The following is a 12,735-nucleotide window of genomic DNA, read 5'->3' on the forward strand; positions in this document are numbered from 1 at the left end:
CTGGGGAGCCTCAGCGGGCATCGCCCCCACTGCTCCCTGTCCTTGACTCAAAGTGTGATCAGACAGGGCCACGTGTCCTTCAGCTGGGGTAGCATGGAAATGAAAAGAAGAGTGACCTGAAGGAAATACATTATAAAAAGCTTTTGGGAGAGACAGCACGACAGAGCAGCGTGAAGAGGAAGGAACTAGGCCCAGTTCTCTGGTTCCTGATCTCTCCCTAGTTCTTCCGTGTCCTCAGGGAAGTCTGCGTGTCCGTGATAAGATCTGCAGCGTGTGGGCACCAGAGACGCTCATGGGATCAACCGGAGGGGACATCTGTGTGATGGGACATAAACTCCTAGTTGGCTCCTCAAATCCTTTCATTCTTCTTTAGGGAAAGAATTCTAATTTTTGTCATTTGATTATGTAAACTTTCAAAAAAAATTTTTTTTTTAAGATTTTATTTATTTATTTGACGGAGAGAGATCACAAGTAGGCAGAGAGGCAGGCAGAGAGAGAGGAGGAAGCAGGCTCCCTGCTGAGCAGAGAGCCAGACGCGGGACTTGATCCCAGGACCCTGAGATCATGACCTGAGCCGAAGGCAGAGGCTTAACCAGTACCCAGGGGCCCCTAAACTTTCAAAATTTAAATGAGGAGTAACAAAAAAATGTGTGACACGATTCTGACCTTTCTAGCTTCCTCCCCCATCATCGCGTCTACTACTTCTGTTTCGGTCCTTCTGTTTTCCCGAAGGAGTCTGGCCACTTCCCGGTAACACTCGTGGCGCTGCAGATCATCACATCTTTGTTTACGTAGAGCCTCAATTCGCCAGTCGGCATTCAGACACGCTTGTTCAGCTTCTGCCAAATTTTCTTCAATTAACTAAGAAATATTTGCAAATTTCAGAAACAAGGTCAGACTATATAGAAAATACAATATATCTGTTCAATGCATCCACGTGTCTAGGGTGGTTTTTTGTTTTTTGTTTTTCTTTAAGATTTATTTATTTATTGGAGAGAGAGAGAAAGAAAGAGGTCGCAGCAGGAGGGGCAGAGGGGGAGAATCTTAAGCAGACTCGGTACGGAGCCTGGGCCAGGGCTTGATCTCATGACCAAGAGATCAGGACCTGAGCTGAAACCAAGAGTCAACCTTTAACTGACTGAGCCACCCAAGCACCCCAAGGTTTGTAACCTTGGTTGCACATTAGAATCACCTCACAGTGTTTAAAGCAAACTGTGGTGTCCAGGACCCAACACAAACGAATATATCAATCCCTGGGGTGGCAGGATATTGGAACTTTTTTTTTTTTGAAGATTTATTTATTTGACACAGAGAGAGGGAGAACAAGCAGAGGGAGAAGTAGGCAGAGGGAGAGGGAGAAGCAGGCTCCCCACTGAGCAGGGAGCCCGATGCGGGGCTCGATCCCAGAACCCTGGAATCATAACCTCGTAACCACAGTGCAAACCACAAGTTAATCAAAAGGCTTTATAGAAAAAGTTGGAGAATTGGATGTCTGCAGGGGACTTTGAAAAACTCTGATAGATTCCTGGAACCCTAAAAGTCTATGTGCAAGGCGGACGCTTAACCCACTGAACCACCCAGGCGCCCCAAGGATATTGGAACTTTCACAAAGGTGGTTCTAAGGCATACATAGTCAAGGTTGAGAATTTCGAGGCTAAGCAATGAGTGAGATTGAACAATCTCCCTCTTTCAACCTTTTGAAAAGGAGTCAGAAGAGCTCATTCTTACAGACTGGACAAAAGCCTTCAAGGAAAAATAAATGGTGGGCTATTCTGGGGGGAACCCCTAAGGGACTGTGGTTGAACAGAAGGGAGGGAGATCTTACACTATTCCTGGCTTTTGGACCAGGGCCAGGCCTGGCCGCAGACCCATTTAGCATTTTGCTAACTGGGTAACAGAGCAAGTTCTTTCCTGAAGTTCCCACATTCTGTTTCAATTCACTTAAGCCAGCGTTTCTGAAAGGGAGCTCCGCAGATACTCTAGAAAGGAAGTTTGGGAAATTTTCTTAAAGAGTCACAATGTACCATATCCTCAAATGTGGCAGGGAAAAAACCCAACTTTAAATAGCACTTCCAACACTTACTTGCCACTCCCCATTTTACTGAGTAATAGTTATTAATATTCTACAGAATACACTTTGGAAATGCTGGCTTATATACACAGCAAAGACCTGATGTTTTGCAACTAATCTGCTCAGGGACAATTTCTGAGACATAACATAGTAGGTCAGTACCTCTAAAGTTACCATTTCCCTTGTACTTTCTCCTAAGTCTTTAAATTCTCAGAGAGTGGGACGCCGGGGTGGCTCAGTTGGTTAAGCGGCTGCCTTTGGCTCAGGTCATGATCCCAGCGTCCTGGGATCGAGTCCCACATCGGGCTCCTTGCTCAGCAGGGAGCCTTCTTCTCCCTCTGCCTCTGCCTGCCATTCTGTCTGCCGCTCTCTCTCCCCCCCCCTCTCTCTCATAAATAAATAAAATCTTAAAAAAAAAAAAAAAGGCTTTTAAAAAAATAATAAAAATAAATTCTCAGAGAGTATAAAAGACACATGTGGTGTGAGTAACCTCTAAAACTAATGTGAGATTCTAGGAACTGTGATCACTGAAGCAAAGAAATCAATTAATGCAGGTTTTAAGTTTAATCTTGAATTTCTTCTTTTAAAAGGATGACAGAAGCAGAGGGGCAGGGCAGGGGAAAAGAAATGCTTCATAACAGGATGACAGATGGAAATGTCCCCCTCTCTATATATACTAAATTTCCCATATTTTTACCTTCTGAGTTTTTTGGTTTTGAGTCTGATCTGTTTCTATCAATTTATGAAACATGTGTTCTTCAAGATCCACTTTTCGTCTAAAGGCATCTGCATCTTCTCTCATTTCTTTTGCAACAGCTTCCTGATTTCTAGTAAGATTCTGTTAAAAAAAAAATCAATTGTAAAAAAAAAAAATCACAAATCTATATAATAATGCTAGAACACAAAATGGCACTTTTCCCCCCTAGAATACTAACACACAAATAAAAAACTGTTATCTGATTTTCAAAATAAAAAGTAAACAGCAGTGACGTCCCTGAAAACACAAGAAAGGACCCCTGAAAATTCTCTCATCCTAAAAAGTATTGAGAACATGGAATGACCAACTTTTTCAGAACTCCGGAAATTCACTAAAGGCTTGTAGCAATTTGGGGAGCATTTACTCATGAAAATGGCTGAATCTTGGTAAGAAGAGTAACCCTTAGGGCATTTTTAACTAGCACTATCCCAAGTTTCACCCCACCCCTAAACTCTTCCTTAGGCTTGAAAACCAGTAGCCTGACAGCCAATGGGAGGGGGGAAAAATGGAGTTGGAAAAGTAGAAAACTCCCGTTCCCAGATGACTGTCACCATTTGACCTATGCGGTGGCTCTGGAAGGACCCATTCCCACGGCGGTCCTTATGTATCCTCAGAACTCACTCCTTTGAACAGCCTTTTCCCTGGGGGCATTTGCTGAAAAACATCAGAGCAAACTGCTGAGTATCTTGGCTGCCTGAGGTAGGGGACCACAGTGCAAACCACAAGTTAATCAAAAGGCTTTACAGGAAAAATTGGAGAATTAGATGTCTGCAGGGGACTTTGAAAAGCTCGGATAGATTCCTGGAACCCTAAAAGTCTATATGCATGTGTAAGGCTGTGCACTTAGCAAGGGTTATGTGAAGGCTCAGATCCGAGAAGGTCCTGAGCTGTCCAGTCTGGTGTACTGAGGTACTGCACGGTCAGGAGGCAAAGTGTAAGACAGAGCTGTAAACTACGGAGCTAAGTACTGAAGGCATGCCCCAACGTAATGCACACAGAGCCCACTGGCCAAGACTAGAAGCTTACTGGTTCAAGGCAAGTATGGAAGTCTCTGTCTGGTTACGACTTTAATTTCATTCCATAAATTAATCTTTACAGAATTAATTCAGACAAGCCACTAAGTAAAGAGACAAGAAAACCCTGAGGAAGGGGGAGAATCTGATTTTCAGAACTGCCACACTTCACTATTTAAATATCCTGTTTTCAACAAAAAATTACACAAGATATTAAGAACCCAAAGTATGGCTCTACGTACTCTGAGTAGACATTAACCACATGTTCTCCAAAGAAGATACAAGAATGGCCGATAAACATAGGAAAGCATCACCACGTGGACTAGCACCATTAACCATTAGAAAAAAAGCAAATCAAAACCACAGGATACCACTTCACGCTCAGTCATAACGGCGATAATCAAAAGGACAGATTATAACAATTGTTCACAAGGATGTGGAGAAATTAGAACTCTACGCTCCTAGGTACAAATATAAGAAAACTGAAAATACATGTTCAAACAAAAAGTTGTACATGAATGTTCCCAGCAGGACAACTCATCAGAGCTGAAAGGTGGAAACACCCCAAATATCTACCAATTGATATTTGGATAAACAAAATGTGGTCTTATCCTTACAATGGAACATTATTCAGCCACAAAAAGGAAGGAAGTACTCGCTCATACCGCTACAGGGACAAAACTTGAACACAAAATGCTATGTGAAAGACGCCAGGCACAAAAGACTATACATTGTATGATTTCATTTAAACAAAATGTCAGAATAGGCAAATCCATCAAGACAGTATATAAGTGGTTGCCAGGGTCAGGGGACTGGGGATGGAAGTGCTAATGAGTACCGTGGTTGAAGAGAAGGAGAGCAAACAGTATTCATGAAAATTTAAGTTAAAAAAGCAAAATATCAATTGTGTGTACTAAATAATCTCACTTATCCTTATTAATGATATCAGTAGTTACTTCTCAATTTAGGGATTTATTTCCACTTTTCTCATTATCTACTGGTAACATAATTACCTTCATAATGGAAAATAAAAATGTTTTCCAATTATATGCAGAGAAGATATATGTATGAAGAAGCTTATAGCCACAAACTGTAAAGCACTTAAACATCCAACAATAGAAAAAAACATTTAAGTAAGTTACGGTTCGTCAATATCTATTACGAATGACAACTACCAAGATATGTAGTCATTTGCAAAAAGGATTTAAGTAAAAAAGAAACGCAGAATATAGAATTTTAGCTACTCCATAAAGAGGTGCACATTCCAATGAAAAGATTAGCCCTTGACTCCCCTGCCTGATAAGAGTGTCTTTGTAGGCCCGGGCCCTTGGGCTCTGCCAGGTAGTTCGTGCTAATCACGTGACTTCTGGTAGGAGCCACAGGACGCACCGTATCAGCCTGACCTCTCAGAGCAAGTAAGTACTGTGCATCCTGCATGCCTGCGGGACTGATGCCTGATAAAACCCTGGATGCTGAGACTCGAGTGAGCCTGCCTGTTGGCAAAACTCGCCATGCGCTGTCGTGCATCTCTCCTGGCAAAATCAGGCACCGTTTGACTCCACTGGGAGAGGACAAGGGGAAGCTTGTGCTGGTCTCTCCTGGGTTCTGCCCTATGTGCCTTTTACCTTTGCCAAGGCGTTCCGTTGTTGCTGTTTAAGTAATCTCTACACCCCTCACGGGGCTCAAACTCATGACCCCGAGATCAAGAGTTACGGGCTCCACTGACTGAGCCAGCCGGGCGCCCCCTACCTTCCCTGAGTTTACACTGTATCCCTTTGATGTAATAAACCATAACCATGAGTGTAACAGCTTTTCCTGAGATCTGTGAGTCCTTCTAGCAAATCACTGAACCAGAGGGTAGTCTTGGGGTCTCCTGTCACTGACATATAGACATTAACTCATTTAATCATCACAGTCTTGGCAAGGATGGTCCTAGGCCAAGGAGAAGGTACATGTGCCTGAAAGAGAGATGGAGACAGAGGCTGAAACTGGACTTGAGGAACCAGGGTTCTAGGAGAGGAAGGGGATGGAATCTGGATCAGAGGTCAGTATGTGCTTATTTGTTTGTGCTTCATTTTTTTCTTTTGTTAAAAAAATTTTTATTCAAATTAGATATATATGGAATATTGGGCATATATTTTCGATAGAGGTCACCACAATATTGTCTGTTTACTGGGATATAATTTGTTTACAAATAGATGCAGTTAACCAAACTGATGTTGAGAGCTAAGTTTGGCAGATAAAGTATTAATTACTAAAACTGATGAAAAAGCCAGGAGTTGCACATCTGAATCTAACGGACCTGATAATGTTCAGGAATTTATAAGTTAGTTTTGTTAAGCAGGCTTGGTCTTCTCTAACCTGTTTGCTTAATGAATACTTTCCTCAGAAGAGGGCAAAAATGATAATGATCCACAGGAAGAAACTCGGCATTGCTTCTGGGGCATTCCTGCCCAAAGCACATAAGCTGAACCTTACCGTGAGGAAACAACAGACAAATGCTGAGTAACACTACAAAATACCTGGCCGGAGACTGAGCTGCGGTGTAAATTGCTGGCTCAGTTCTAGAAGTCGTTCAGTATGGAACTTAAAAAGTGTTACAGATATGAAAGGATGCCATAGGTTTTAAATCTTTTTGAATGTAAGTAACAATCATCTGTTACCTGTTACATATTTGCAGTTCTCACCAACTTCGAAGTCTCACTTTAAAAGAGGGCTGAAGGAAGTGAAAACTTATGGTTTCCATGTTAAATGAATGAAGAACAAAATGCTTTTTCCAAATAATAAATATTTATATTAACAAAATTCCTTTTTCCAGCATCGTGGAAGCTAAATTATATATTCTAAGTAGGTCCTTGATAATCTATTTCCAGCAGATTCAAATTTAAAGTCCTTTACAGCTCTTATCTGATTTACCTTACTTACGAAGATCCTTATCAAGTACTGGGCTAATTTTGTACTCACTATCACACGGATACAGGAAAACTTAGTAACTTGGTAGAAAATCATGAAGCAAAATCTGGGGCTTACATCTGGTACCTCAGACACTAGACTAAGTCGCTAACAGAAGCATGAATTAAAGAATTACAACAAACTGTACGTTCAGACATTTTGGCTACCTTACAATCCTGGATGACACTATATTCTGCTTAAAAAACAAAAACAAAAACAAAAAAAAACCCAGGGGAGCCGGGGTGGCTCAGCGGGTTAAGCTTTGGTCCTGGGATCGAGCCCTGCATCAGGCTTTCTGCTCAGCAGGGAATCTGCTTCCCCTCTTTCTCTGCCTGCTTCTCTGCCTACTCACGATCTCTCTGTCAAATAAATAAAATCTTTAAAAAAACCCCACAAAAACCAAAAGAGATGAACATTAAGTCACGAATAAATACAATCTAAAAAGAGTTTGTATAAGCCCTGCTTATCTCATGCTGCAAACAGGTGATTTATACCTTTTCATAAAGTCTTTTTTGTGATTCGAGTTCCAGATGTCTCATTTCCAGGTCTTTCGCTGTAGTAGCAATTTCTTGATCTCTCATGTGTACCTACGGCCAAACAACAAAGTGTGAACACCAGAAACAATATACAAGATAATATCTCTTCAACAGATTTAGTAATCTTGTAATCTAAACAACCCACTCGGAGTATTTAAAATAAAAAGTATTGGGTTTTTGATACCAGAGTAATTGATGGCTTATTAACATTCACTGTAGAATCTGGGAATAAAGACTGAGTTAAAGTTAAAGCTTAATTTTCTAAAAAGGAAAGTACAATTACCATACGCTCATCTACCCAGGCTGCGAGAACAGATGGCAGTTCTCACCACACTGTATCAGCCAATATTATGAGTTAGAAAAACTTGAGCAATTTAAATTTGTGGTGGTTAAAAATATAGAATGTTTCTTATTAAATATGATATTATTTAATGTTCTTTTGATTAAATGACTCTACTTAAAGAAAATTCTTTTTAAAGATTTATTTATTTTCTTGGAGAGCAAGCGAGCGAGTGAGGGGGAAGGGCAGAGGGAGAGAGAGAATCTCAAGCAGACTCCCCACTGAGCACAGAGCCTGACATGGGGCTCGATCTCAGGATCCCGAGATCATGACCCAGCCGAAATCAAGAATATGTCGCCCAGTTAATCGAGTCACCCAGACACCCCTAAATGACTATACTTCAATAATTTCAGTTTGGCAACTAGTAACTCCAAGTTCAAGGTGCTCTGCTTGGACTCAGCTAATTTAAAGTTCACCACTCTCCAAATTTTGATTACTTGGAAGCTTCTCACTCTTCTCCACTAGAGGGTTCAACTAAGGCCCTCTTTAAGTAGACAGAATCCTAGGAGTGGTCTTAAATACTTGGCTGCCTAGAGTCCCCATTTTGTAGGAGTGACACGTGTTTCAGGAACAGAACAAAACAAACTATAACCCCATCTTACGCCATTCATTTATTCAGCACACGTATAACGACTGCACACTATTTCATCCGTTACGTATCAGACATTGTAAAGATCAAAGATCACAGGATTGAATACCTATCTCTGGAGAAACAACGAGTAAAGATGAAAAGACAGTGGATGCACAAGAAGGACAAACACCTGAGAAGTAAAGAAACCACTGACTGGCAACCAGTACAACTTAAGGAGGTTACTGGGAGAGCGGGCTAGCTCCAAGTGAGGATGCTCGAGTCCACCAAACGAGGGTAGTAAAAATGCCAGTGGGCAGAGGAGAGGTTTGGCACCGTTCATCATGCTGTTCGGGACTTTCAATGAGAGAAGCTCTTCTGCTTATGGATTTTTAGACACGCACACAGCTTAGCGCCAGGGCAAACCCAGCTCAGCTCCGCTGACCGCTAATGGACGTGCGCTGACTCGTGCGAGTCAGCCTTCCTGCTGGTGCCTGCGCTGCGAGGAGAAAAGCTCTGGCAGTGGAGCAGGTCCGAGCTGACTATCAGAATAGGGAGATGAAGGACAGGAGGCTGGAAGGGTAAGCAGAGGCCAGGTCACGCGAACTGAAAGGACTTTACAGGATTCTTTGAACAAAAAAAAAAAAAAATGCTTTTATCTCAAAGAGTTCGGAATCAAGAGGTCAGAGTTCTAAGCCTGTATTACTCTGGGAGAAGAACATATGCTTTTCTAGAATAATGAATTATCAGCCTCATTTACTCAGTGAGATTGTGAAAAGGAATCACAGCTTTCAAAAGCTGATTTAAAATTGACCGGCTTTCAACAAGACAAAAAGTATTATCTCGTGCTGTAGCAGAGATGACAGATTTCTAATACAAATGAATTCAAAATACTTTCAAAGACTGAAAAAATACTCAAGTGTTTTACCAAAACTAGGTTTAAAACTCCCTAAATTAGTCCATAAATTCCATGCAATTCTAATAAATACGCTGTTAAGATGGGGTGAGCCAGGGGTTCAGAAAGAAAGATACGATTCTCCAAGTCTATTTGAGATGAGACACATCTGAGAACACAGCAAAGAATGCAGAAGAGGCAGATTAACAGTGGGGATGAGGCCCAGCAGTGAGATGACGAAGCTGTCGCTCAGGGGGCTGCCGGCTTAGGAGCAGACAGCGCTAAGGGGGAGATAAGACATACACGGGAATTTAACACTGAATAAAAAATCAGTTGGCAAATGACTCTGTTAATCAACAAATGGGTGTGACCGTTCCAATAAAGCTGTATTTATGGATACTGAAATATGAATTTCATGTTTTTAAAAATGTCACGTAATATTCATGTCATGAAGTTATTATTGTTGGAGTTCTTTCAACCATTTAAAGAGTCAAAACCAGGGGACCCTGGGTGGCTCAGTTGGTTAGGTGGCTGACTTGTGATTTTTGGCTCAGGTCATGATCTCAAGGGTCATGGGATTAAGCCCCGTGTGGGACTCTGAGCTCAGCAGGAGTTCCGTTTGTGATTCTCTCCCTCTGCCCCTACCTCCACTGACACTCCCTCTATAAAATAAATAAACCGTAAAAAAAAGTGATGAGTAAAAGTTGAGGTGTACTGTAAGTATAAACTGACCTCTAGATTTCCAAGATTTAGTCTAAGCAAAGCGTAAAACATCTCACTCATGATGTCTTTATACTAATTACGTATTTAAAAAATTGGGAAATACATTGAGTTAAACAAAATGCTATTAAAATTAGTATCCTTATTTTTAACACATGGCTGTGAGAAAACAAAATTGCCTACGTGGCTCACATCATATTTCCACTGGATATTGCTGCCCCAAATGGCATAAGTTGGTAAGAAAAAACGTGACAGAAAACTGACGAATGATATGGATATAGATATACAATTTACAGTTCTTGTACAAATGGATGGTAAGTAACCGGAGAGATACTTAACCTCACCAGCAAGAAAAAAAAAGACAAATTAAAATATACAACTTCCACCTATGAGACTGGCAAATATTAAGACCGATGTACTCCCGAACTGACTAGGGTATAAGCAACCTTCTACATACACTTAAAATAATGACTTTGGTGGGTTCACTTTTTGGAGAACAATGTGGCAGATCTTGGAGTGTACTCAACAAAATGACATGTGCAGGTCCTCAAAGATCTGCGCTCAGACTGTATAACCTGGCACCGTCTCACATAGCAAAGTACTGCTGACAACCTTGATGTCCCACAGCAAAGAGTCACTAAATAAACCATAACACAGTTACACGATGGAATACTATGCAGCCGTAAAAAGAAAAAAAAAGTTATCATCATTTTTTTCAGTTTATTTGGGGGATGAAATGAGAGAAGAGTAAGGAAGGTCCATTTTTGACTCCACGCGTTTTATAATGGAAATTTTCTGATCCTGGCCAGGTGCAAATTTTTATAGGAAAAGAGCATTTCCCCTACTTCACAGTTAATGGTTCACTCATACTTCTATTTTTAGAGAAACAGTCACCAAGGACACCGGTCAAACTGACTCATTTTCGGGGCGCCTGGGTGGCTCAGTGGTTTGGGCTGCTGCCTTCGGCTCGGGTCATGATCTCAGGGTCCTGGGATCGAGCCCCGCATCAGGCTCCCTGCTCCGCGGGAAGCCTGCTTCCCTCTCTCTCTCTCTCTCTGCCTGCCTCTCTGCCTACTTGTGATCTCTGTCTGTCAAATAAATAAATAAAATCTTTAAAAAACAAAAACAAAACTGACTCATTTTCTTGGCATTTCTAAAATGGTCAGCTATCAATGAAATTCGAAAGGGAAGAGGAAAGGCTGAGGCTAGCCGGTGTTGCCTGCGAATTCCAGCGAGGACACTGAAGTTGCAGGTAGGAGAGTAAATGGAGCGAATGTGTGAGCGGTAAGACATGGACTGTAAACCTTTCTCTCGATTTCGTCGTCCAGTCGTCTTAGTTCCATTTCACGCTGATCTTGCTGCATCTTGAGAAAGCGCCTTCTTGTAGCATCTTGTAGGTGCATTTCCTTGACTTTCAGCTCTCTTTTCACAGAAGCAAGTCTAAAATACAAAATACATCAAGAGGAACACATAGACCCATTGCCCCATAGAGAGGGTAAGTGGAAAAGTCCCACGTTTCATAACAGTGAAGGACCTACCACTGACGAGGGCACACCTCCCCGAACCCCGCCCCCCCGGTGAGACTATGGCATCACACACGCGGGGCGAAGGTACCTGTAGCTGCCCTTGTGGAAAGGACAAGGGTCCACACCAACTGGCTCTTCTTTTCGTATTTAAAAGTTCTAACAGGTCTACTCAGATCATCTCAGTACAATCAATACCCTGAATCTTTATTTAGTACAAGGCTAATTAATGCTCCGTTCAGTACTTGTGTTTTACCCGCAACAGAAATCAGTTTCATAAAATCCCAACCAAGAGTAAAACTCAGTAAACACTCACAGAAGTGAGCTTCCTGACAATTAGGCTTCGTCTCCATGCTCATCCCATAATCTTAATTAAATATTTTGCTATATTTTTGCTATATTTTGCTATATTAACATATTTTATTGCTTTAATTGCAATAATAATTGCTTATTAACATAAGCACCAAATACTGTCCTCCAAATTATGAAATCCAAAACGAGATAATCATTTTATGCTTCAATTTTCAAGTCATACAGGTAAGTTTACAACACAATTCTAAAAATTCTGCTCCCCCAAAGGGGATTTATCCAGCACTGTATTACAAAGCATTTCTGCCTACTGTACAATAATGTTTCCAATAACGTCCTCCAAGGTACATGAGACTTGTCTCACTTCCAAATAATCAGTGCAAAGGTATATTCAGCATAGTTTCAGAATTACCTTGCACCATAAGCCAATTCTTTGAAGTGTGGTAGATGCAGATTTTTTACTAGCTTAAATTTTTGTTTAATGGAAATGCCACAGCTGGGTGATGCTATGTATATAGAAAAGAAAGAAGGTAAAAATTATTCAACTAACGCACATGTCCAGATTTTCTCAAAGTGATCACACACACCTCTGTCTTTGCTGTATCATCTTCTCCTCCTCCTGTAAGAGCAGTTCTCTCCTCGTTTCTTCGGCTTTACGAAGCAGTTCTTGTTTTTGGTACCAAGCTTCGTCTTCAGCTCTCTGCTGGTCTACCTCAGCTTGCATATCTTCAACCATCTGCCTGTAGCACGGAAAACTTACTATTCTATCCGGACACAGACAGGGCCCCAGTATGCGTACGTGATTGTCAACAGGTAAGTTGCTATTTGCCTTTCGCTTTCATATTCATCTCATAAAAGTTGTAGAAAGCACTGAAAAGGATGTCCTATATAAGTCCCCAAAAGTGCAAAGCAAAGAAATTCAAGCAAAGTGAGTAATTTAAGTCCAAGAACAACCAAAACACAAAATGTACACCTGATTAATGTCATTGTTTTACTTCTACAAGCAGGAATTATACATCCTTAAAGATATTCCCAGCCTTCAAACTCTGAT

The 12,735-nt window shown here is 41.3% G+C and overlaps 1 protein-coding gene across 5 annotated transcripts in view; it reads right to left on the reverse strand.

Annotated features, from left to right (window-relative positions):
* TBC1D31 (TBC1 domain family member 31) overlaps positions 1-12,735 on the reverse strand; it is a 68,321-nt gene that overhangs the window by 8,355 nt on the left and 47,231 nt on the right. For all 5 annotated transcript variants that reach the window (XM_059165699.1, XM_059165698.1, XM_059165700.1 and 2 more), the window contains 5 exons: positions 12,272-12,424; positions 11,157-11,292; positions 7,288-7,380; positions 2,769-2,909; positions 667-861 (listed from right to left, as the gene is read on the reverse strand). In XM_059165699.1, coding sequence (XP_059021682.1) covers positions 667-861; positions 2,769-2,909; positions 7,288-7,380; positions 11,157-11,292; positions 12,272-12,424 — 718 coding nt within the window. The remainder of the gene's footprint in view (positions 1-666; positions 862-2,768; positions 2,910-7,287; positions 7,381-11,156; positions 11,293-12,271; positions 12,425-12,735) is intronic.

This window comes from Mustela lutreola, chromosome 3, assembly GCF_030435805.1.
Source record: "Mustela lutreola isolate mMusLut2 chromosome 3, mMusLut2.pri, whole genome shotgun sequence".
Lineage (NCBI taxonomy): Eukaryota > Metazoa > Chordata > Mammalia > Carnivora > Mustelidae > Mustela > Mustela lutreola.